Consider the following 26,079-nt stretch of genomic DNA (forward strand, 5'->3'; position numbering starts at 1 on the left):
AAGTACTGTTCTTTTTTTTTTGTCAGTCACCACATAACTTGGACAAAGTTCATTGCTCAGTGTTTTGCCTCTCCTGTACGTAACTGAGGGGTTGTGTCTGATCATCTTCTGCAGGTTAGGTATTTCCTCCAGTAGATGCCAATTTCTTATCAAAAGTTTGAAAATTGCATCACTGCATCTGGTGAATCGTGTAGTGAACCTCACACAAGATTCTTTACTTGTGACCCTTGCCCTGTCGCTCTTAACCGATGTTGTTTCCCTAGTTAATGCTTGTGCCCTTGTCTCTGCTGAATTAAGCACCTTGCTGTTGTATCCCCTTGCAAGGAGTCTGTTTTTTACCAGCTGAATATTGGTATTGAAGGTGTTGTCCTCTGCAATTGCGCCTCATACGTACCATTTCCCCATAGGAGATATTTCTAATGGTCGAGCTGGCATGCGCGCTGTCAGCATGTAATACCGCATTATACACAGGCTCTTTCCGGTACAAAGTACTATGAATCTGCCCCTCCTTCACATAAAAGTGCAGATCCAGGAAATTAATGCTTTCCTTGTTGTATTCAATGGTCAATTTGACATTGACCGAATTGTTGTTCAGGTATTCAAAATAATACAGAAGTTGTACCACAGTGCCAGACCACAGGCAATTAATGTCATCGATGTACCTCCCCCAAATAACGATGTAATCCGTCCCGGGGGAGGCACATCTGTTCCAAGCATGGTCCTCTCGTACCACCCCATGAAAAGGCAGGCGTACGAGGGGGCAAATTTGGATCCCATGGCCGTGCCCCTCTTCTGATGATACCACGTGCCATCACCCATGTCCCTCCACTCAGTGAGCTTTAAATTGATCTCAGTAGTTAACTCTTTGGTGGGGTTATGACCTATTCTCTCATAACAGTCCATCATCTTCTTATAATCGATGATGTTCATAACAACAATGTTACCATCCTTGTCTGCCTCCCTTATGACGATTTCCTTGTCATTTTTGAGTCTCTTAAGTGCCTCCCTCTCTCCTGATGTGAGATTATGATGCATAAATTTGGTTGTGTAAGAAGCCTCCGAAAAGTTTACGGCCTTGGGTAGAGTGCTTAGCAGAGCAATCTGCAGCTGTAACAATTTTTAAGGCACCACAGCGGATCCCAGCGCTAAGGAAACCAGCATTGGAAATGCAATAGGTCTTGCATTTGATGGAGTTGGAGCTGCCAGCATTATAATTGCCTTTTACCTCTGCAGTGTTGTAAGAGTGCAGTACCACAGGCTGTCACTGGGTGTCCCTTGGGACTTCCTTTGGCCACATATGGTACTGCACCATGCAACATAACTAGGCAAAGGATATGGCATATAAGTGAGAGCTGCTGACTGGTGAGCTGGGGATCCCGGTTCAAGTCTGCTGTCAGGCTCCACATCCTGTGATAATGGGCTGGAAGATTAAGGGATATGAAGCAGTGTTATGGAAGGGATGTGGGGGAGGCAGGGTCATAAAGCGATGGCAAAGGGCAAGCAAATGATGCAACAAAAGTTTCCCTGCACAAGTAAACAGAACAGTTAACGAGCAAAGGGGCCAACTAAAAAGAGTTCTCTAGGTATAAATAACCTGAACAGTAGGAACAAATGTAAGAGGACCAGTCCTCATGGGATGATACAACATTTTCCATAGGAGGGACTGCTAAGTGGATTAACTGATGAAAAGCCAGCATTTCTGAAGAACCGCATCCGGAACCTATGAAAAAGATGGGTGTTTTTTCTAGCCCATATCCTAGATACAGCATGTCTCAAGGAGAGCGCGCCAGCACTGCCTAGACCAGACCTATAAATACAAAAGGGGGGATGAACGAGGCAGAGAAAGACGGGAAAAGAATGACAAAGGGAGAAAGCGGGTATGAAAAAACCTGCAAGAGTAAGACCAAGATTAAGGGAGTGCCTAGTGGTGGATTACAGAAGAATTAGGTAGAATCAAGACTATGTAGCCTTGGTATTTAGCAGCCAAACCTTGGATGGCTCTGACTGCAATCCTCTGAGCAAAGGTTTGGGCCCTGCACTTCTTTTGAAAATTAAGCCCAGATTTGGACACAAATAATAAGCAAGCAAATGAGAGTGGCACGACAGCCAACCAATGGCAAGCAATAGGCTGTTTTAAAGCTGATGTATGTTCTTGGTACACCCACTGTATATCTCGCAACAGCCACCACAGCCACTGTCTATTAGGAGAGACCTATAAGCAACTTAAGGACAAACTAGGACAACATTGTAATTCTGTTACACTCACAGTAAATGTCACCAAGTCACTTGTCACACACAAAAACCAACATTTACATACATGAAAAATCCATGCATTTCAGAATAGGAGGTGGGCTAAGTCCAGCATAGGGTCACACCATTCATAACCAGTCTGACAAATAACTGAAAAATTGTGCTCTTCAACAGAAATGTCAACCTAGGCCTGGCAAGACAATAATTTGTACCTTTAGAATGAAATAAACCGTTTTTCATGCACACCCAAACATGCTACTCTGTTAAGACCTCTGTCAGCATCACTCCTATTCTTCTCATTACCCAACATAAAGCATCACTACCCAATATGTTGAGCAAACCTATCTTCACTAAATAAAAACAATGACATCAGATAACCATGATTCAATGAGAAATTCAAGACTGTGCACACAGTACGCACAAACTCTCAACAATAAGGAAGTTGGATTCTCTCCTAATGGCCTGGGGCACAAGATAAAAAGAGGGGTAGTTCTGCAGTACCTAGAACTATATTCCCCTGAGGTGGTCCTGCTGCAGGAGACCCATATCCAGGGAACGCAGTATAGAGCACTAAACAGGCAGGGTTACAAGATGATTGCCCATGCGGGATACATTAGAGACTTCAGAGGGGTGGGTATATTGATGCGCTCCTCCTTTCCCTTTACAATACTTAAAACCGTACACAATGACGGGCCGATTTGTAGCCGTTGCAGGTAGTTGGGAGGGTCAACTATTCAACATAATCTCACCCTATGCACCGCCCAGGCTGCTGGCACAATTGTTCCCAGACTTGGGGCTCTCCTCCTTGATCTCCCAGAGGGTATCTTGATTACATGAGGGGACTGTAACACTGCTCTTTCATTAAAAATCGACCATTGGCCCGGACGCCCACAAGACCAGTCTGGTACTAATCTAGGGGAATTTCTATTGGCTCTGAGCCTCCTGGATATATGGAGGGCACTCAATCTGATCACACAACAGTTCACCGATCTCTCAGGAGCCCATGGTACCCTTTCCCGCATTGACTATATTTTCACGCTGGCTCATTTACTCCTGCGTTTCCATGATGCACACCATTTGGCACGTAGTATCTCCGACCATTCCTCAGTGTGCGTACGTTATGAAGTTGCCCCCCCCAGCCGCTCTAACCATTGGGGGATAAATCTGCGGTATCTCAAAATTCCCCTGATTAGAAGCAAACTCCAAGAGGCTACTGATCACTACATAACAGAAGATGAGGGTACAGTCAGCTCAGCCAATAGATTATGGGAGGCCTCTAAAGCGGTGATTAGAGGACAAGGGATCTCCCTTGTGGCATGCCACAAGAAGGATAAAAAGGGCCAAACTAGAAAGCTTGGAACACTAACTCCGAGACTTGAAAACAAAATTGTTCCAAGATGACAACGATTCGACTCAAAACCGCCTAAGACTTAAACAGAAGGAGTTCCAAGAAGTAGCCGAAGAGGCAGCTAAGACCAGACACCACGTGTTCCTGCATAACCTTTACAAAATTGGAGATGGAGCGGGGAAATTATTAGGGTGGTTAGATAAAAGGGAGGTGCCAATGAGATGGGTTTATGAGATTAAACAGAGACGGCATTATGGTCAGATAGGGGCAAGAAATTGCAGATGAGTTTGTGGCATACTATAGCCATGTATACATGCCATCAAACATGGCTACAATAGAGGAGGCGCATGAACTACTGGCCACTTTTCAGGTGACAGGACTTACAGGTGAAGATAGGGACCTCCTAGAGCAGGAACTAACAGAGTGAAATAATTCAGGAAATCGGGGCACAAACCGGGGAAGGCAGGGGCCCAAATGGTATTCTGATCCAGTTATACAAGCAGATGTTGTCCAAGGTGGCTCCAATGCTCCTCCGAATGTTTCAGGAGAGTTGTGAGCTCGGTACTTTGCCAAGAGACCAGCAAATAGCTAATATAGTAGTAATCTTTAATGCGGGCAAACCTATGGGGGATTGTTCTTCCTACATACCAATTTTACTCTTAAATTGTCAAATCTTGGACTTGTGCAGGAGCAGAGATGCTTGTTCCCAATGCCCCGTCCAGGAGAACCTCTGGTGCCAATGTTGCTAGCCCCCAGGGGAATCTCCCAGTGGGGGAAGGGGGAGTGGATAAAATAATAAAGAAGACCAAGAGACTGCCTGAGGTTTTCTGCTTCCAACCTTCTGTTTCTTCTCTGCACTTGTGGTCTTTCTTGATAGTTGGTTCTAGAAACTAAACACATGCATACTTAGTTCTAATATTAATTTAAATCCTAAATACTCTCTCAACTTCCTTCTCTCTGTGTACATACCAGAATAACCTTGGCCTTTGCCTCTCCTCAATGTGTCTTCAGAATCTTTCTGTCATTTAAAGATAGGGTCGTTCTGTAGCAAGATAAATATCTATAAGTGATTCTGTAAATGGACTGTATTCTTTTCTAATCAATTATTATCTTAACTGAACTTATACATACCTAATTTCTTATTACTATCTCATTCTAGTTTTTTCTAATAAGGAGTGTAGAGACAAGGCAACCGGATAACCTTCTCACGTAGCCTCCTCTAGACAACTGGTAGATGGTGTTTATGAGATGTATATCAAGTTCCTCCTCAGAGATAATAATATATATACAGTCTATCGGTCTCCTCAGAACTATCAGGAACTCGAGCAATAAGTAATTACATACACTCAATCGATAACTCGTGGTACTTAGCTGAGGTGTGGAGAGTTCGCTACTAACTCGACGAGTTAGCGTCTAGTTCTGAACAGTCTTCGGTTTGGAACGCTGCTCCCGTGAGGAAGTCGAAATTCTGGAGTTTCAGTGACAGCACTGATTCTGACTGGAACACTGCTCCCTCGGCGAGGTAGTGGTCTTGGAATTGGTTTTCAAAGATTATTGAATAGTGTCTCTGCTGGAGGCTTGCGCAAGCAATCCAACGAAGCTTCTATGACGAGAGTAGAATTTGAATATCTCGACTCGGCAATATCTCAGGAATAGTTTCACTATGGCAAGAATTGATAACAGACTAGCATCAACGAAACCTAACTAACTAACTGACTGGGATACAAGAATGCGTGCGCTTCTGTCAAAAGTCTCGGTGAAGTGCACCAACGTTCTATTGTGAGCGCCACTAGTAGAGCTCCGTAACGAAGAAAGACTAGACCATCAACTTCAGCACTTCGTCGGCCATCTTGGAGTTATACAATCTCCAAGCTTCCTTCCAAGTAATGGCCTTTACCTTCTGTGTGCTAGAAATCGTGTGTTCTTGATGTGTAAAACAGACTGAATGATTCTGATCCTTTGGAGTTCTGACATAAATGCTGAAGTGAAAATACTGGCTAAGTTGTTGGCAACCCGTCTGACTGTTTCTACATTCTCTGATTCACCCGGACCAATCAGGCATTATGCCGGGGAGGAATACAGCGCTCAATCTAAGAAGGCTACATGGGGCCCTGGGTAGGGCTGATAGCATAAGAGAAGATGCAGCGGTGGTCTCACTGGATGCATGGATTGTCTTTGATACCATCGAGTAGACTCTCATGTATGCTGTACTAGAAAAGCAGAGCTTTGGACCACAATCCTATCATGGATAAGATTGCTATATTCTCACCCGCTTGCCCAAGTGACTGTCAATAATAGCGCGTCAAAGATTTTTGGGCTGAGTTGGGGTACGAGATAGGAATGCCCTCTATCACCACTCATATTTGCACTGGTATTGGAGCCCTTGGCAGTATAGACAAGAGGGGACCCCTGATTAGAGGACAGAGATGGACACCAGAATTGAAAGACAAAATGTCGCTAGATGCGGATGATATCCTGTTACACATAGACTACTATCCACAGGGTCCTGCATATATTCACGCTGTATCAAAAATACTTAGGATATATGATAAACTGTGAGAAGTCAGTGCTGTATGTACTCTTGGGCAATCCACTGGTAATGCCTTGACAGTGCACGATACCTGTAGTAACAGATGGGTTTAAGTATTTGGGCATCTAGGTCACCAGAGATCACAAAGTTTTTGATGACCTTAACCTTGAACCCCCTCTCCATCACTTATGCAATGACGTACAGCATTGGAGATCCCTACTACCGTCTCTTTTGGGTAGATCATCACTCTTTAAAATGATGGCCGCTACCCCGATTCCTTCATGTTCTTCATAATTCCCCCTACCCGGCTCCTCAAACATACTTTCAAACTGCCGAAACACTGGTGCAACTACTCCTGTGGGATGGTGGCTCCCCAAAACTCTCCCTGCAGAAACTAACGGGAAGTTGGTACGATGGTGGGGTGGCACTCCCAGCTTTGCGAATGTACTACTGGGCAGCTCAGCTGACAGTGATTAACAAATGGGGGCATCATCCTCAGGATGACCCGGCATATAAAATAGATCGCCAAAATATGCAGCCAGGAGGCTATTTGAGGGCAATTTATGGAGAGGACAAGGTGAATTCATTTTTGAGCCAACCTCCACTACATTACAGGCCTGGAAGGAGGAAGAAGCAGCTCTTGGGTGGCGAGATAAGCTCACACAGATGACACCATGGGATTTGGTCGGCCTTTCACGGTTGGGGGACTTGTGGGTACAGGGAGACGTAAAACCATTTGCTGCACTACAGCAAAAATATCAGCTGGCACCCTCAGAAACCTTCCAATACTTACAGGTTAGGCATGCACTAAGGACAGTGTTGTCCGAAGGGGAGGAACTTCCGGATTCCTCCCAGTTGGAGTATAGGTTGTTGGATGATCGCTTGGCTAGGAAGGTGATATCATTGATAGATCGTAAACTCATGAATATTTCTCCAGATCCCATGCATGCCCTCCGTTCCCGCTAGGAGCAAGAGCCAGGCTGGATAGCGGATTAGGACTGGCAAGAAGCCCTGGTCTTTCCCAGGGATGCGCCATACTCTCGCGTTATAGACTGGTACAGTTAAAAGTGTTACATAGGTCATACCTTGCCAGCACCACACTTGTAAAAATGGGTAGAACCATCTCCCCAAGATGTACCCGGGGATGTGGACAGGAGGGCACCTTTCTCCACATGATATGGGATTGTTCAGATCTACAGCTATATTGGGAAGGAATTATATCCTGAATGCGGGAAGTTCACCCTATAAATACATCAAAATGGGCAAGATGGTGTCTTTTGAATGTATGGTGCAAGACAAACCTCAAAAGTAAAGAATGCCTCTGGGTGACTGATAAAAATAGGATTTCTGGTTGGCTAGGGCATGCACCTAAGCCAGGCAGAAACCACCACCGTAGTCATTGCAAGGGAGTTACACACCGAAGATAACCCCCCTCGCCTCCTTGGTAGCTTGGCAGAGCAGTCAGGCTTATCCCAGAGGCAATGTGGAAAGTGTTTGTGTGACACACTAGGCACACCATAAAAGAAACTTCACAAAAGGTTATATAAAAAATAGCCTTTGTATTACTCATAAAACACAGAACGTAATCACATATCTACACTGTGCCACCTGGCACTTAGTATGATTTTACAGGGATTATATACACTACAGGGCCAGTCAGGCCGCTGTCATAACGATTGGAACTCACAATTAGTGAAGGCAACCAGTAACTACTGGTAACATTGCACTTAGCACAAATACAATGAATCATAATCGTCAGTGCACCCTAGTAAGAAGCATTATGCATACATCATATTAGCAACATTGCCCCATAATAAACACCTGCCCCAGAGCACATCTCGGGGCGGAGCCAGCATTGTGTAAGGCAGGTGCAGTCCTATTTAGATTCAGATGCTACTCCTCCCACTACTCCAAATGCAGATTGGCCTATTCAGCCTAGTGCTGACTCACCCAGCCCCTCTGTAGCCACTGCCCCTCCCCAGCCCCTGTCATCCAGACCCAGACATGCAATACACAACAGGCAGGCACAAAGACACATAGCACACAGAAATGCCCACTTCTAAAAGTGGCCATTCTAAAATAGTGATAATAAATCTGTGAACACCATTACGCAGCATTTATTACCGCTATTCCAAACATACCAAACTTGATCACGCTACTCTTCTCATGTCAGGAATTACCACTGAAACACATATCGGGGAATCCCCAATGCATTCCTAAGAGAGGGCAGCCTCACAGTAGTGAGAAACCAAATAGGCTGTTTGTCACTACTAGGACATGCCACACAGTTAAGGCTCACGTCCTACCTTTTACCTACAGCGCACCCTGCCCTAGGGCTAGCTAGGACCTACCTTAGGGGTGACTGCTATGTAGTAAAAGGGGAGTCACAGATGTGGCAACATCTTTACGTGCCACTTCGCAGCGGCAGTAATGTGTGCGCGCTGGCCCTGCAATGGCAGAGGCCTGAGACAGGTTTGAAAGGCTACTTTGCTGGGTGGAGCAAGCAGCGCTGCAAGCCCACCAGTAGCATTTAATTTACTGGCCCCAGGTATATGAGATACCACTTTACAAGGGACTGATTGGTCTATTCCTGTTTGGCGTATTTAATTTACCTATCTTACCAAGTTTACCATAGAGGGCACATGCACTTTAACACTGAACAGCAGTGATAAAGTGCTCAGTGTCCTAAAACCACCAACACCATGTCAAAGGACCAAGTCCAACAGTGACATTGGGATTTATAGTGGCTAAACGTAACATTGCCAAATTATGGAGTGCCCCAACACCCCCTATGTTGGAAGACTGGAAATATGATATGGACTGGTGCATGGTTACCCAGAAAACGATATACGAAAGTAGGGGCTGTCCAGACAAATGGTCGAAAATTTGGGGGAGTTGGAATAAGTATCGAGGTACGATATGTGCACCAATACCCCCGCCAAGATTACGGAATCCACCGGAGAGCATCGGAGTTATGGAGGCCTTGAGAAGCGGATTGGAAGGTCTTCGGAATGTATGATCTGGCTATAATGCACAATGTTTTTTACTGTACCAGACCTACAAAATGTAGCAATGTACCAAATGTGAACTGATATTGCTGATTGTCTTTTGTTTTTGTTTCTCATATGATTATTTTTTTTAAACAATAAGTAAGTTAGCTTAATATAAACAGACCAGGTGGTTCTCATCAACAAAGCAAGAATTCTGCCACTCCCAAATCTGTTTTACTAATCGGAAGTGCCATACCATACCAATTAAACAAAATGACTCTCTGCATTCCCAAAGACTCCATAATTGTCCAATACTACAAATTTGCCTAGAAATAATTTTGTTCAAGTTTTGATTCATAGTGTGTCCTCAACCTTACAGGTTTCAGAGCAATACACTATAATTTGTAGGAAGCAAAAATAAGTCGAGTTCCAACCTAGGTAAATTAAAGGAAGAAAAATATGTAATAGGTAAGATTTACTACTTAAGAATTTAAAAAAGCAATCGAGTAGGCAATAGGATATAATGTTGTATTAGCTAATAGCATTGGTATAATGGAGACCCGAGGGACTTAGCCATGAAAGCTCAGCTTTTAGGGTAGAAAATGGATTCTCATTTGCGAACAGAATTACATTATTCAAATGATTGATAAAACAAAGTAAAGTATTTAAAGAAAGAAAACATTAAAACATGGAGAATAAGAAGCTAACACAGTTATCTTTGAGGTGTCATGCTTTGGGCGGCAATTAAGAATATACAGATGCAGGAAGGATCAAAACCTACATAGTACAAGCAAAGTGTTTACGAAAGATGCAGACATGGGGTGTGTTAACATAAGACATTTGAAGTATGGAATTTCAAACTGGTACATCGAGGTGCTTCAAATAAGTACAGTTTTTTTCGTGCATGAGATTTACAATATGTACCCATGCTATGTTACGTATTTACCCGCCACCAGCCTTGCCAAGTTTCTCGGGTCTATGAGGGACCAGCCGCTCCAGAGCAGGTTTTTTTCTTTGCATAGTCGGACTTTTCTTGCTTAGCCCACTACTATAAAATCAGGACTGTACATCCCAGCATGCTAAGAAAAAAAAACCGGTAAGGGAGCAATTCACGCATGGACCGGGTTTACTTGGCAGCTGTGCACGCACCATCCTTCGGTTTTAGCTCTCTACAACGTTTTACCACAAACGTTTTGATTTTACCTTTTGCACTTCATCCAGCACAATGTCAAGGATTTCTTATCCATTGTTGAATATCTGCTTGCGGACTCGCAATTGTTTCAATGGTTCGACAAATCAATATTATAGGAATATGATTAAAATCCCTTTCACCGAAGAATGGCTAAATTAAAATAATAGACAGCACCTGTGCTTCTTAGTGCAGGGCCCCCCTATGTGCGTGGCACATTAGATGTGGAGTGCTTTGTTTCTCCAGTCACTAGCCGTGTGGTGCTTCGGTATTCTAAGAAGCAAGGCAGGATGCACTGAACGCACTGAGTTTTTTTTATTCATTGGTGCTGGACATTACTAACAAAAAGCTGGATCCCTTTCTGGACAATGGACAGCAAAAGCGTTACCAGGGTTGCAAAGCAGTGGATACGGAGACTGCTAGTTATCCGAAGACAAACAGTTCAATGTGGGAATTTAAAAACCGAGGCAGCTCTAAGTGAGCTAGAGCAGAAAGAAAGGAGGCATGGACCGCTGTCAGGATAGGGATCCAGCACTGTCCTGTGTTAAGGTGGTTCCCATTCCCATCCCCAACTGCGTGGTGGGAGGCAGAGGGTGCGGAAACACTTTGCAGGAACCTCTTTGCTCCAGACTGGCAGTGCACAAGGAAATAGTTGGGCTTAGGCCTCTTTGTTTATTACCGGAGTAGTAAAGCAGTTCGTAGACCTGGTGATAGCTGTGCTTCTGGGTTTTGCTGGAGGTCGCAAGTGTAACTAGAACGCACTCCCGCGAGGACCTATTCAGCGCCCAACCATTCGGCTCACTCAGTAAGAAAGATATCCGTGCATTGCAGCACGTTTATTTCAAATGTACAAGAAATCACATTTCAATCTATGTCCCGTGCAGAAGTGTATTTAAAAATGTGTTTGTGGTATTTTTAAGTGATGCGAGTAAGACTATTGTATTAGACTGCTTTCATTCCTTAGTAAAGATGTCGAGTTAAACAGCATATGAGATTGCCAATCAAAGTGATAAAATAAATCTTACGTTCAGGTGCCCGATGTAGACTAAGGGACATTGAGTACAGCAAATCCTTTTCCAGTATGGCGTCCTGCCTCACTAGAAGCATCTTAAGAGGCCTACAGCGAAAGCAAATAAAAAAATATAAAAGTTATGTGCATGGCGGTTGCCGTGGTATTAATAAAAAATAAAAGTGGGCACCGTGCAAAAAAATAAAGAGCGCACCTGCTTTTTAAATATGAAAGCAGGCGGCAAAATGGACCCTCCAAATCGCGGTTTGCGGCGCTGGAAGTGCTTGGCAGAATTATAAAAGATAATTAAAAATGGAGGGCAGGTGGAATGGGCGAGAGGGCAAAAGAAATAGTACCTGATAGAAGATGACAGCACCTAATCTACAGTAATCAATCTGTAGTTGAGCGGTGCTCCCGAGCACCAAAATGGAAGTCCTGTATGAGTTTGGAAACCAATTAGGAGGCTGCAAAGAAGAACGAGGCTGCAATCAACCTATGGTAAGTAGCAGGTGGGATTGTAGTCCTATAGTCTTGCAGACCGGGCATGCACGCTGATGCTCGGCCTAAAAACTAGAATTGGAGTTGAAACCAAGAATTCTGGTGCCCAAAAATAAATAAATAAATAAGATGCATATTGCAAGATAAACAGTTAGAAATTGCATAGAAAGATGTTGCCCTTTTGTAGCTCTCGAAATAGCAGGTGTTTGTGTTACACAATTCGTTGGTATTCAATTTGCGACCTAATAAGAATGGAAGGCTGCATAAGCCGCGCAGATTTTAAGCCTATGTCCCACAGATTAAGTAAATTCAAGCGCCCCAGTACACTTAATGATTCTAGGCTCCTTGCTCACTAGAAGTTAGGGATGTTCAGGGGTATTACATGGCTCCCAAGAACCCCCCCCCCCATTTAAATGCACCTTTCGTTTCTGTTGATTCAGAAATGCCTCTTATCGAGGGGTACCACCTGATCAGTTTTCTACACCTCCCGTATTTGGATGTCTTAAAAGGAACAAAATTAAGCAAAATCACCTAAAGCTGGTATTTTTAGCCCTCATCTGTACATACTTCAAACAAATATAAACAGAAAAAACGATTAAATGTGTTCTAGGCCTGCGTTAATGATCGATGAGTAATAATTAAAATAAACAACAGGAAAGTAATGTTACAAATGAATGAATACGATTTTGTTTGCAGTTCTATTAAGTTTTCAGGCCTATGTAGACTCTTAGACAACAAGCAATTGACTGACCTAACGCCCACTAGATGTATATATCTGAATTTATTGGAGACAATAGGTCTTTGACAACAAACCACTAAAGCTGTCTGTAGACAAGACTTTAAAAGTAAAGTAAAGTTTCCAGTGGGTTTGGGATATAATAGAGTATGCAACAGATACGCTTAGGAAAGGATTCTACTAATGTTAGTGGGTCTCATTCTTAAACATGAATAAATCTGAATCTAGAAATTTGACATCACATGTCTGTACTTTGTTATTTTGGGAATTCTCAGCACTATTGCTAGTTACACAAGGAAACCCCTTAGCGCTGCAGATTTCCATACTTAATCCTTTAAGACGTCCATATTCTCATGTTGAAAATATAGATGTGCAAACTACGCTTGCAAATGTTGTTGCTTTTTCATGTGGAAAGCCTTTTTCTACCTGGAGTAAGGTGACCCCGTCCAGGCAAATAAGTAGGTTTAAGATGATTTCTTTCTTAAAAGTAGATCAGTTGCATGTTTTAAAATAAAGATGCAGCATCCCACCAAGAGCTGTGCAGTTCTCCAGTCCGTCGTCTACTCACTGATTCTCCCAACGTCATGGTATTCTGACTGACTCATATTCTGAAGACATGATCTACTGCCACAGACCCTTACACCTATGTGACCTACTGGAAAAGCACATTAGGGTGAAGAGATGACAGAAAGTCCTTACTCTACATTCTTGTCCATTTTTTAGGGGAGTATTTTTCGCACCCTTGATTTTGAATTACTTCCCGTAACAGCAATACATCGCTAAATATTTCGAAGGTTGGAATGGGCCAGAATATGCATTGTGAATACCAACACGTTTAAGTAGCGAGTATGTGCAAACTTCTAGAGCGTTCCAACCTAGAAATTCCCACTCCACAGGAATATTAACTGAATAAATCCATGTACCAGAGTGAAGCCAGGTTCTCTATATTGCAAAGGTGGCATTGTGCTGGCAAATCAAGCTGTTTGTCGGGGTGAGTCTTGCTTAGGTGTTAAATAGTTTTAAGTATTCGGCCCTGTATCTTATGTGGGTTACACTACCTTTACTGTTTGTGTAACACTGAACAACATGACCAGGCCTACGAATGAAAGGCAGTAGGCAGATACTATGTTTTTTCTGTCTTTCTATTTTAAGCAGCAAAATAACCGAAAAATATCTCTTTAGACATTTGTTACTTGAAAGGCCGAGCAGAAATAACAGATGCACACTTGTTTCCCTCTTCGGCTGTATTTCTTGGTGAGATTTTGAGCATTCCGATTTTTGGCATGCCAGCTAGCCAATTATATTTCAGCCAGCAAGGCAGTGAGTGATAAAGAAACACCTGTGCAACGAGATCACGTCTGGAATTTTATTAATGCAGGGGGTGGGGCCCAGACATATAGTGCAGTCCACTTCGCCAGCGCATAAGCAATTGAATAGCTTCAAAATAGCTGAACGGCTGAAGAGGAACAAAAAGACCTAAATGGTGGAAGTTGTAGGTTTACAGCAATTGTTTCTGCCCCCTCAATACAAATTCTCCACAGTCGTAATTTGCATACCAATACAAGGTATTTTTCTCTTACTCTACACAAATATATTGACGATTATATCCTGGAAGAAGCGTTAAATACCGGCATAACATTTGCTCTACTACGCTTCGGTACACACACTGTCGAAACTGATTTACTTCACACTGACGTGTTCTTAAGGTGTCAAAAGCTCAACACAAACTAATTCATAAGTTACTTTGTGACGAAGTACCCCAACATAAATGCCCTGGCCCCATACATATGCTTTCTTCGCCTTCAATCTAGTATAAAAAGGTCCACTCCAAACTACTTTTTGGCACTTAACAGCTGGCACAGCATATGTAATTTTCAATTCCACACTATAGTATTAAAATCAAAAGTATAGTGTTAGGGTGCGGCTCTTTATCAAGGGCTTCGCCTTCAAGGACGCATAATTTTAGATTGAGATACATCCAAGAACTCCACTCATAATTCGCAGTGGTCTACAATTTGACTGTATAATATTTTATCATTTTTATGAGATTTGTATGGTGTTCTTTTATGCAATGGGTTTAAGTAACTATGCTAATAGACTTGACTAGACTATATAAAAACTCCAAACAGAAATAATAACAAGAAAAGGGCACGAGTGGATGGGATGAGTGAGAAAAAACAGACACGAGTGCCGGTGAAATCGGGACAAGGTGGGAAACGGAAACGGGGATTGGGGAGGGGGTGAGAGGGAGGTGCAGGCAGCTTCACGGAGATGGAGATTAAAAAAAAATGCCAGTTGATTTGGAGAGAGGATGTGTCATATCATATAGAGCTGCAGACTTTGGAACTGGGGCACGGGTAGAGTCTCGGCTTTGTGCCTACAAACAAATGTTGTTTCTTTTTTACACAGTGTGGGAGTCTAAACAGTGTGTGTACTATGATGCCTTAAAGCAAGTACTCTGGCCTCCCGGCCCACCGAGCCCTTCACTAATTGTTATGACTACTCAAGAACCGAACCGGTATGCAATTTACAGGGCTAATACATAACACAGTTATCCACTCAACCTCGCATGGACATTAATCTTCCAAATAATTGAAGCCTTGGCTCCATATTATTGTAATTATTCCAGCGTCCGATTTGATGTAATTTACATGTATATATTTTATTTTTTGTCTTTGCTACTGTTCCATTAACAGTTAGGAAGTTCCTGAGTTCAGTGAAGTAAAGTAATTCTCCCTTTTAAAATGGCAGCCAATTCGGCTAGCCGTCTAACACCATATCCGGCTCGCTCATTTGCCTCCATTGGTGCCACGCCTCTGCAATGAACAAACCGCAAACTCTTCTGCAAATTGCGCCCCATGCATTCCTCACTCCTGGCCCTGCTAAATTGTCCAGGGTACACAACGCCCCCTTTTACCTAACCAGACCCTCATGAGTGCCATATATGTAATCTACATGCATGGCCACTGCTGCCCTGCGGATGGCGGTGGCCACCTTCTGGTATACTTCTCAGAAACTGACTATCTTTATTCGTGCCGGTGTGGCATACAAGCAAAAAAAACACAGCATGTCTTATATTCCTGTGGGAGCTTTACAAGCTGAAACACCCTCCTCTTGGGAACCCGATAGCCCCGCATCTAAATAAATGTGACTCACTCTTCAAATGTTACAGTAAATAGCCGTGGCGGGTAGTTATGGACGTGTGAATTGGGTCCGTGGGTGAGTGGATGGGTGGTATGCGCGAATCTGTGGTCCTGATGCATCACAATGAATAGGACAACTCTTTAAATGTTACCGTAAATAGCTGTAGAGGGTAGCTATGGAGATGTGGATTGGGGCTGTGGGTGAGGAGTGGTATGCGCGAGTCCGAGGTCCTGACGAATGCTGCAAGAGTGGGATGTTCCAGCATTACTAAATCTGCTCCATCACTTGCGCACATACATCATAACACGAGTTGAGGCAATGTAAAACAAAAAGTGCACAAAACAAACTGAAATGGGCAGGAGCAAAGTGTACCAGGCCCATTCACCATGGGCAGGAACGACTCACCAAAAGGAGGGACAAATGGCCATAATTTACCACTCAAAAGTAAGGAATTTAGAGAAGCACAGGGAAGAACCAATGAAAAGCGATGGGCAGGCTAGAAGCCCATATACTGAAAACAGCATCTCTCGAAGGCAGTACATGCGCGCTGCTTAGGCTCAACATGGCAAGGGCTAGCATGCAGCTGCCTGGCAGCCACACATACAGGGAGACTGCAGTATGAAAACAAAGAAAGTCCTGATTTAAAGCGCAGCATCTTGTGGTGGTCTCATGTTTAAGTTGTTAGTAAAACACTGAAAGCGAAGTATTTAACTACACAAACACTGTATCCTCACTAGTGATGTTATTACTAGCCATAGTCTTTAATACTTTTGAATTTTTCTGGAAAACATGCATTTAATTTTAACAAAAACTCAATTGCATTTTTGTGAAAATGAAAAAAACGTGATATCTTCATTTGTTCTCCTTGCAAATCTCTTGTAATTGGATATGCAATAGCTTTGTACCAAGATGGCGGATCTTGTAGCGACCTTTAAATCTTTCCAAATCGGCCAAGTAAGGCAAAAAAACAGCTGGGAAGAATCCAGAATGGACCGGAAAATACAATAAAATTGCAGTATTGTGAAAGCACAAAATACAACCATTGGCAATGAGGGCAGTGGGAGTGGGAAAGGGGAAGAAGAAATAGTACATCAATCACAGTGTGAGTAGAGGACGCCCATTTACTAAGTCGAATTAGTCTGTGCTTGGTCCGTGCCTCACAGAAAGGAACAGAAGTGATGTTTTCCCTGCACTGGCTAATTGAGAAGCAGCAAAGAAGAGCGACACTGAAGTCAACAAATGGCAAGCTAGCCCATTATTGAAAACCAAACTCTCACAATTGAGAGTGCATGCATCAGTGCATGTTCACGCAGACTTACCTTCCCCGAGTGTTCACTGTCTTAAACAATGATGTGCTGACCTCCACCGAACACCACTGGAACATGCCGATGTCATTCAAACCACCCAAGAAACTTCTATTTACAGAGGCAGTAAACTACTAAAAGTCCTCAACTACATGAGAACGTCCTCTGTCACCAGCACCACTTTAAATGCTATCATGCATGAAATCACTGTCATAGGAGAGGAGAAACAAGCATAGCAATGCTAACCTATATAAAATGTACCCCTGAGGTCGAATTCAAGAGTGCAGATAGAACCGGTTCCGGAACCATGACGGATAAGTCTCAGAGACCAATAATTGTGTGCTTCCTGGGGCACAAACCTGAATGCCAATTAATGCAAGAAGCTAGACCTTGTGGGCTAAACTCACATAACAGCCATATGGTGACAACTCATCAGAATTATCCTTTGATTAGAGAAAGAAGCACAAAGCCTTTCTAGCCCTAAGACCCATACTCAAAACTTAGGATATGAATTAAGCGCACCTAGAACAAGCAGCTGTGTGGATCACCATAGAAGGTAGATTATCAGAAACATAGAACCAAAAGACACAGTGAAATTCCTTGAGCGTGGAATACAGACCGGGAATCAGGCACCCCTCTGGGACTAGAAACTCATACAGACTCACTCCACCTAGGCAACACAAGAAATATGATGGCATTTTGATGACGAAGGCCTAAATAAGGCTTTGAAAGAACTCATTAAAAAAAATGATAAATTCAGATCACCAATGAAGCAAAATGATACAACTAAAACAGATACGGAATGAATGGCACCCGAAATTGAGACTACCCCTGTGATAACCTGGAAGCTCACAAACAAACAGGTGTGCATGGACAAAGAGCATTGTATTGCTTCGTCCTCCCAAGTAATAGAAAATACCGCCCTCCCACACGGAGGCTCTAACACGGCGAAGAAATAAAAACAAAACGCCACCACAAAAGGGTTTTCCCTTTTATAAAATGAAACGCATCAAAACATGGTTCTCAGGATAAGGCACAGAGTTTTATTTGTGCAACACTCTCTAACAAAAGGCTTTCCCAGATGTCAAATGAACAGCATTCAAATGTATATAGAGATATATGTCTCCAGGCAGTTACAAATCGATGCGCTCTCAGAAATCCAAATACTCCAGTTTAGTCAATTTCAACAAGGGGTGTTTAATCTTACAACGCGTTTCAGCTCGTTGCAAAGCCTTGTTCACGTAAAATTAGTGCACAAAACGTGGAGATTGATAAAGTTAACAATGATGAACACTAATGAGGGACAAAAGAAAATTACCCATTGCAATGTCAAAGTATGGCAGACATGTTGGAATGGTAAAATCACAGGGAGTATTGTTGCAAGTTCAATATAACATGAATAAATGTATATATACTTATGCGAATGCTGATCCATATGTATTGTGTTGTTCAGTGCAATTAACTCCGTTTTAACATCGCAAATAATCGCCAAACATTAACCCACCAGGGCGACCGATTGTGTCATCGAGGGGAAGTGTTACAGAACATGTGTCAAAATATGTCGATCACTTCCTTAGAGATTTTGTCACCAATTTGCCCAGCTATGTATATATTATATTGAACTTGCAACAATACTCCCTGTGATTTTGGATGTGCACAGAGACACACACACACACACATCGCAGTGTCAATAATTAAAAATAAAACACCTCACCGATCGTTCCTTTGACATCCTTGCCAACTCAAGCTGGAGGAGCCCTTTGAGAGCCCAGGCAGGATTCTCGATCGAGACCCAAGTCCCCTTGTGACGACACGTCTGCCCCACTAGCGAACTCCCGTCTGGGTGCCAAAATCCCCCGCCTTTAATAACTTTACTCAACCTGCGTCGAAGGTTCTAGAAACCTCGGCCCCATTCAGCTGATACGAAAAACCAAGCTGACAGTACTGGTCTGTGTCAAGGTCAAGACAGAAGCTGTCCAGGCCCCTGTATTTTGACCCTGAGACAGAGCTGTACATTCCACACATTTCTCTGGCTTCAACAATCTCTGTTCTGAAAGGTACCAAGCACGCTTCCCTCACATTATCCAAGCGAAGCTTACAAAAGTCTCCACCAGAACAGAAAACTAAACAACCTTGAACGTGAATAGCTTAAACAACTTGAGTAATCTGTGGGCCTGCCTGTGCACGCAAATGCTCAAGCTAACTGACAGAATGCAAGATGGCATGAGGTCATGTCAAAGCCAATAGTAAGAACTTCATAATACTTCCCAATGTACAACACAATGCACATTTGTGCACCACTGCCTATAGCACTGCACACTCAATTGCCCACTGTATGACCTAATGCACATTTAAGCACCACTGCTTATAACACTGCACTTCGAGACCAAGAAGTACATTCTCTCTCTCTCTCCCTTCCCCTCCCCTCTCCCCCATCCCCTCCTCCCTCCCCCTTCTCCTTCTCTCTCTCCTTCTCTTCTCTCCTCTCCTTCTCTCCTTCTCTCTCTCACCCCACACACGTTCTGTTCCTGGCAAGGCTGTTCTACTCTGTGAACGCTCTCCCTCTCCTCCTCTACAAGAAAACACAAAAGAAATATTCAAGGAAAAAAGGCACATGCAGCGTACATTCAAGCTAGTAAGTAAAACACCAAAAGCCAATTCAAATAATGGTAGTCAAAGGTCATCACGTGGTCCCAATACATAAGAGTGCCTCTAGCATTGCAAGCATCATAAGATTGGGCGGACAGTTGCAACATCCCTTCATCTCGGAAATATTTTTTCTTTTTTCTGTCTTTTGGGTATATATCTCACAACTTATTTTGATTAATGTGTTGATGCTAGTAGGCTTCTGCAAAACCATACTTCATAAGAGTAAAGACCTGGAGAGAGACGCGAGAGAGCAGGCAAGTGATGGGAACGGAGCGGGGGAAGAAAAATGAAATGAGTCAATATACCACACTGGCGTAAAACCTTCAATGAAATGCTGTGTGTCATCCTTACTGTTATTCCCCAACATATTTGACAACCCAACCCAAGCACTGTTCTCCTCCCAGGAGATCCGTCTTTCTTTCAATATATATGAGAACATATTGGATATCATGTCTGGTTCTTTGATACAAATAAAGATATGAGAGAAAAAAGGAAGCGTACCCAATCAGCTGACCCATCCAATACAAAATAATGCATAAATCACTGGATACACAAGACTTCTCAAATGTTTAAATTAAGCAGATATCCCATATTGTGATACACACGTCTGGAGACTTCAGAACATGTATTTTAAAGAATTAAGGAAATGACCAAAGCCATGCAGATTTCGACTGCAGATGATCAGCAACAACTACTATGCACACCTAGCTCAAACTTTGATTGCTGTAACAAACCGCTTTACATAGTTTCATTCCTGGCTGACAACTCTGAGTAACCTGATCAATCGGTGCTCCTCGCTAGGCATATATAAAGGTAAAAAAGACATATTTGGGACTATCTACACAGAGCTTAAAAGGAATAAAAATAAAAATTCCTCCTACTTGCCTCAACAACAAACTATGTTTTAGCACATGCTTCTAATGTGACCCACCTCTTCAGTGTCATAAATCCCGAGACATAAGCAGTAACAGTAATGGGTACAACATATGCTCCCCCAAACCCTTGAAAATCATATCTTTGAATGTCAAGTGCATTAACCATTGCATCAAAGGTAAGAAGGTAATGTTGTACCTCTCATCCAAAAGTACAGATATTGTATTACTCCAGGAAATACACCTTTCCCAGACAGCTTCTGAGAACTTCAAGTGGAATTGGGTTGGTAGGGTAGTATTCAGTAGCCGCATTGTGGGATCAACAGGTTCTATACTCCCTCCAACATCCTGCTTCTAGAAATGGGCAGTAGCTCCATTTATGAGGAAGAGACTAACATATAGACTAGTGCAAATATGGACATACCCAGAGGGAAGGCATATAGTCTCCAAAATTAACATTTCCCAACCGCCACTGGTTGTTGGCTTGATACAAGCACCCAACACACCAAAGTCTCAATTCCTTACACATCTCTTAAGTGTACTCACTTAATTCTGGTCTACACATCGCATTGGGAGGAGAATGAAATCCAGTCCCTGACTCCATCTTGGATCCCACCATCCCTACAGCTACACAGTGCAAACCACAGGTCTTGGTCTAACAGATCCCTGGCATCTCTCAATCCCAGAAAGTTGAGACTGCAGTGATATATCCTAGAACTAGGTCACAGATGGACTATTTACTTGTCTCCGAGTTTAATGCTGATTATCACTTTGTGAGCTATTGGAAGGGACACTAACAGACCACTCCCCTGTTCTTTTATCCCCAGAATGAGGACTAGTCTTTCCGAATAACACGCCCTGGTGTGTGAACATCTCTAAATATAAACTACCATTTTTAGGTTCCAACTTGTAAGCAAATAAGGTCTCCGTGCTCATGATAAGAAACCGTGCGATCTGGAAGAAAGACTAGGGAACTAGTAAGACTGCAGATACAAATAAGATCACTCACAAAAATGTATGATACTGGGCATACTCCTATGGCTAGGTGGGGACTAGAACAAGCAAAATATGGCCGGAACAAATTTTCATCTCGTCCCTTGAGAGCAATAATAAGCCTTAGTTGATACCATTTCTGTACATCGAAAAAGATGGAAGGTTATTAGCAACCCTGCTAGCAAAGAGAAAATGTGAGCTACAAACCACAAAGCCCATTGTAAGCAACGGGTGGAATGCATTCCCTGGGAAGCTTTCTAAATGCCCCCAAGATGTCTTTAGCACATCAGAAAGCTGTGCTGCCTGGTAGGCTTCGACCTAAAAAAAACAGGAGGCAGACAGATATGCACAAACTAACCTGTGAGTAACTTGTTCTATTTCATTTTCTTTTTTTGGAGAACACGCTGGCCTACATTTGAAGATAGATCTGTTTTTTGTTTTTTCCTTATTTAAGCTGAATGTTAAATGTATACTTCCTACACGTTTATTTACCTTTATTAACCACATTCTATCTGTTATCTCTTTTAGTCACAAATCCAGTTGTTTGTAAATCGACTGGACTCGGTAGAATCCGTTATTCCGTACGAATATGACGCGTGAGTATCTTGTAAACCAACTGAATGTCTATTTGTTAAACCCTCTATAATGGTCGCTGAGCAGTGCTCTAACAAGATTGGCTTCATTGCATAAATATCCAAATGAGATCTATTATAGATTCCATAAATGTACATTTCAATGTAATGATGAAAGGTATTCTTGCAGAAAAATCAAGCTCCCCCCCCACACACACTTTGATGGAAAGGAAGCTAATTTAAACTTGCAAATGCCTCCTTGAACAGGGTTGTGGGAACTCACCCGCCTTCTAATCAATTCATTGGAGCCTCTTTGAGACTGACTATTGCCTCAACCCTTTTACAGGACAGGCACGGGCCAGTCACGTGCAGCCAAAGACGTGGTTGACCAAACTGTGGTTTGTCCTAGCATATACAGGACCGCATGTGCCCCGCATAAATGTCATTTTGCTCGCTGTTAACTTTTCATTGTAGTATCGTTTTCCTTGTATGCGTTTTCTTTTGCTTGAAATATATTGAAACCCAAAGACTCCAATGGAAATTAGTTTAAATGGTGACGGTAAAACGCGTAATTACTGCCTAAAAAGGACGCACGTGTTTAATAAAAAAGATAACTCTCTTTAAAGGCATCAACAATCGCAATCGAATTTTCTTTTACAATGAAACACGTACCATGCTTGGATGTAACCCAGCTCTTTGGAGGCAGCAGGGTCCTCGCGCGCTACCTTTCACTTCCCTAGAAGCAAAACAATACAAATAACAGCTTTTGAAAAATGTTATGCCTAATAGCATGCTTGTAGCCATTCTGTCCGCTCACCTCCTGTGCCTTCTGTTTGCTTTTCACTCTTGCCGTCCTTGATTTCTTCTTTCTGTCTATCTCGCCTGATCTCTTTGCTGTTTTCTTTTTCTTTTTTTTTTTTTATTGAATATTGATACACATCGACAGATTTGCAATTCAATAATGGATAATCAGTGGCATACATTAGTAATAATCCAGGTACGTTTAGACTGGGCATAGTTGCACATTCTAGAACACCAACTCTGTCAACCCCTCCGTACCCCATGGGTGTGGTGCAATGCGGCAGGTCTTGCCTCTTCCATCTGTGTAGATTAGTCGCTATCATCCGATACCAGCTCCGGTGGGGGAGGTTCACAAATGTCACCCCGATAATGATTCCACTTGCCCCAAATTTGTGTCCATTTCTTAGGGCAGCCTCTGTGGATGCAGACAGATTTCTCTGCCACCATTGTGTGGTCCATGTCATGACACCACTGCTGAGGTGTTTGGGTCTGATCCAAATCCCACCGCTGTGCTATGTTGCATTTAGCTAATGTCATTCTAATGTTACCCAGTCCTGGTCTGTGTCATTCAGGTCTGTAGGCTCCCAGATGTTGGGAAGGCAGCATTTTGGAGCAAGCGGGATTACCACGTTAGTGACTTGGGACATGGTGCGTAAAACAGAGGTCCAATAAGAAGCGACCTGCGGACAGTCCCAGAGTGTGTGCCTAAAAGTACCCTCAGCATCGCATTGTCGGAGGCAAAGTGGAGTGTTCGCCTTACCTATCCTGTTTAGCAGGGTCCTTGTGTAATAGATGCAGTGTAGGATTTTTAGTTGGAGTAATCGGAGGGTGGAGGGAATTGCCACCTCCCTCGGGGACATCAGGGCCGACTGCCAGTCCTCCTCCTCTAGATCGCCTAGCTCTGCCTCCCATTTCCTTTTTAGGGCTACTGTAGGATCTTGCGGGTTGTTTATTATTTTGCGATAAGTCAATGAGATGGCTATTGTTTGGAGGTGGTCCGTGAGTATCCTGTCCTCCAATCGGGAGGACTCTGGTAACTGTTTGCCCGCGGGGATCGCTGCTCGTAAGGCATGATTTACGCGGGCAAATCTATATGTTTCAGTTTGAGCCAGCTTATATGTGTCTTGTAGCTGAGTGAACGGTACAACCCCCCCCCCCTTCTGCCACAGGTCACCCACCTTGGAGATTCCAATGAGATCCCACTGTCTGAATCCCTTAGTGTTTCTCAATCTCCCTAGTTGCTGAATGTCCCACAGCGGTGTCGCCTGTGTGAGCTTTCCTTTCCACCCCATCGCCCTCTGTGCCTCATGCCAGATTTGTAATGTGTGGGCCGTGGGGCCCGTGTAGTGTAATTTCTTTGTAGTATTGTACAACGCTCCCATTATACCTTCTGCGCCCAGGAGATGGCGATCCATACGGAATGCAGGTTCCTCCTGAGGCGTGTGTAGCCACTGGTTTATTGCAGTGAGTTGCGATGCCCAATAATAGATCTGTATGTGCGGGAGAGCAATTCTGCCATCATACCACAGTTTTTTCATAGCAATACGGGCTGTCCCGCTGTCCCAGAGGAGTTTGGCTCCTTCGGCATTTATCGGAGCAAAAAAGGAGGTGGAAATGTGGAAGGGGGTATTTTGTAGGATATACAAAAATCTGGGCAATGCTATCATTTTGAAGAGCGCTGCTCTGCCCAGTAACGTCGGAGGGAGAGAGCGCCAGTGCTTCACATCGCGGAAGAAGCCGGCCAATGGTTTCATGAGATTTTCTTCTATGAAGTGTACCGCCTGGGGGGTGATGTAAATGCCGAGGTATATGAAACCTCGTTCCGCTATCTGTATCTCACAGTTCCGCAGTAGTTTCTGGGGGGGACTATGGAGGATGTAAAGCAACGATTACGACCAATTAATGGTGTAGCGCGAGGATCTGCCATAGGCCGCACAGATATCTAGGAGGCAATTTAGCGATCGAGCGGGAGACGTCGTATATAGTAAGATGTAGTCTGCATAAAGTGATATGCGGTCCTCCCATCCGATCGTCCACTTAAGTCCCCTGATGACTGGGTCTTGACGGATCCCCACCGCGAGTGGTTCCAGTAATATCGCGAACAAGAGAGGGGAGAGTGGACACCCCTGTCTCGTACCTTTACCGAGGGGGAAGTTCTGTGAGGTGCGGCCGTTCGCCACAACATGCACCATGGGTTTGGTGTACAGAAGACGCACCCAGGCACAAAACTTGGGGCCAAATCCCATGTGCTGGACATCAGCAAAAAGGAAGGGCCATTCCACCATGTCAACCGCCATGCGGGCGTCCAATGAGAGGATGACTGCATCCTCAGCAATTGTGGGACTGTGAGCTATGACCCCCTGGAGCCTGCGAAGATTCAGGGCCATGTTGCGGCGGGCATGAAGCCCGATTGATCAGGATGAATTAATGTGACGAGACGCCAGGGTTTTGGCCCGAATTTTTGCCTCGGCATTTATGAGGGAAATTGGTCTGTAGAAAGCACATTCTTGCTGCGGCTTTTCTGCCTTGTGAATCGCGACTATGGTCGCTATCCGCTGGTCCTCGGGGAGCTCTCCCATATCTAGGCTGGCCTTGTACATATTGAGCAGGTGGGGCGTGAGGTGCGTTACAATTTTTTTTTATAGAGTTCCACCAGTATACCATTCGGGCCCAATACTTTCCCAGGTTGGAGTGCCGCAATAGCAGAGGCTAATTCGTCCCCGGTCAGCACGGTCTTTTTTGGCTAGCCAGGCAAGGAGCTTGCCTGCCTTATCACCTGCTTCATAAATAGTGTGTCTTGTAGCCGTGAATTTTCCTTTCGCCGCTTCCCACGCATAAGCTTTATATTCCTGCTGCGCCATGCTTAGCGCATGCGAGGTATCGGCAGTTGGGTCTAGTGCATGGTTTGCCTCGGCGTCCGCCACCTCCTGTTCAAGGCTTTCCATCTGTTTTTGTGATTTTTTTTTTTTTTTTTTCTTCTTTTTTTTTTTTTTTTTTTTTTTGTGCCCGGTTATCAGTGAAATTGCCTGTCTGCACAGCACTGTCTTATATGCTTCCCAGAGTGTTACTGGGGAGGACACGGAATGCGCATTTTCGGTGAAATAGTGTTTCGTGGTTGTACGTAGTTTCTTGCTTATTGTATGGTTTTGGAGATATCCTGGGTGTATGGGGAATACTCTCCGACGCACAACATT

At 43.6% G+C, this 26,079-nt stretch overlaps 1 protein-coding gene across 1 annotated transcript in view; it reads left to right on the forward strand.

Annotated features, from left to right (window-relative positions):
* LOC146829304 (transmembrane 9 superfamily member 2-like) overlaps positions 1–26,079 on the forward strand; it is a 669,393-nt gene that overhangs the window by 20,931 nt on the left and 622,383 nt on the right. Inside the window, exon 2 of the mRNA XM_085607971.1 lies at positions 22,041–22,108. Coding sequence (XP_085464097.1) covers positions 22,041–22,108 — 68 coding nt within the window. The remainder of the gene's footprint in view (positions 1–22,040; positions 22,109–26,079) is intronic.

Source organism: Triturus cristatus, chromosome 5_2 (assembly GCF_964204655.1).
Source record: "Triturus cristatus chromosome 5_2, aTriCri1.1, whole genome shotgun sequence".
NCBI lineage: Eukaryota > Metazoa > Chordata > Amphibia > Caudata > Salamandridae > Triturus > Triturus cristatus.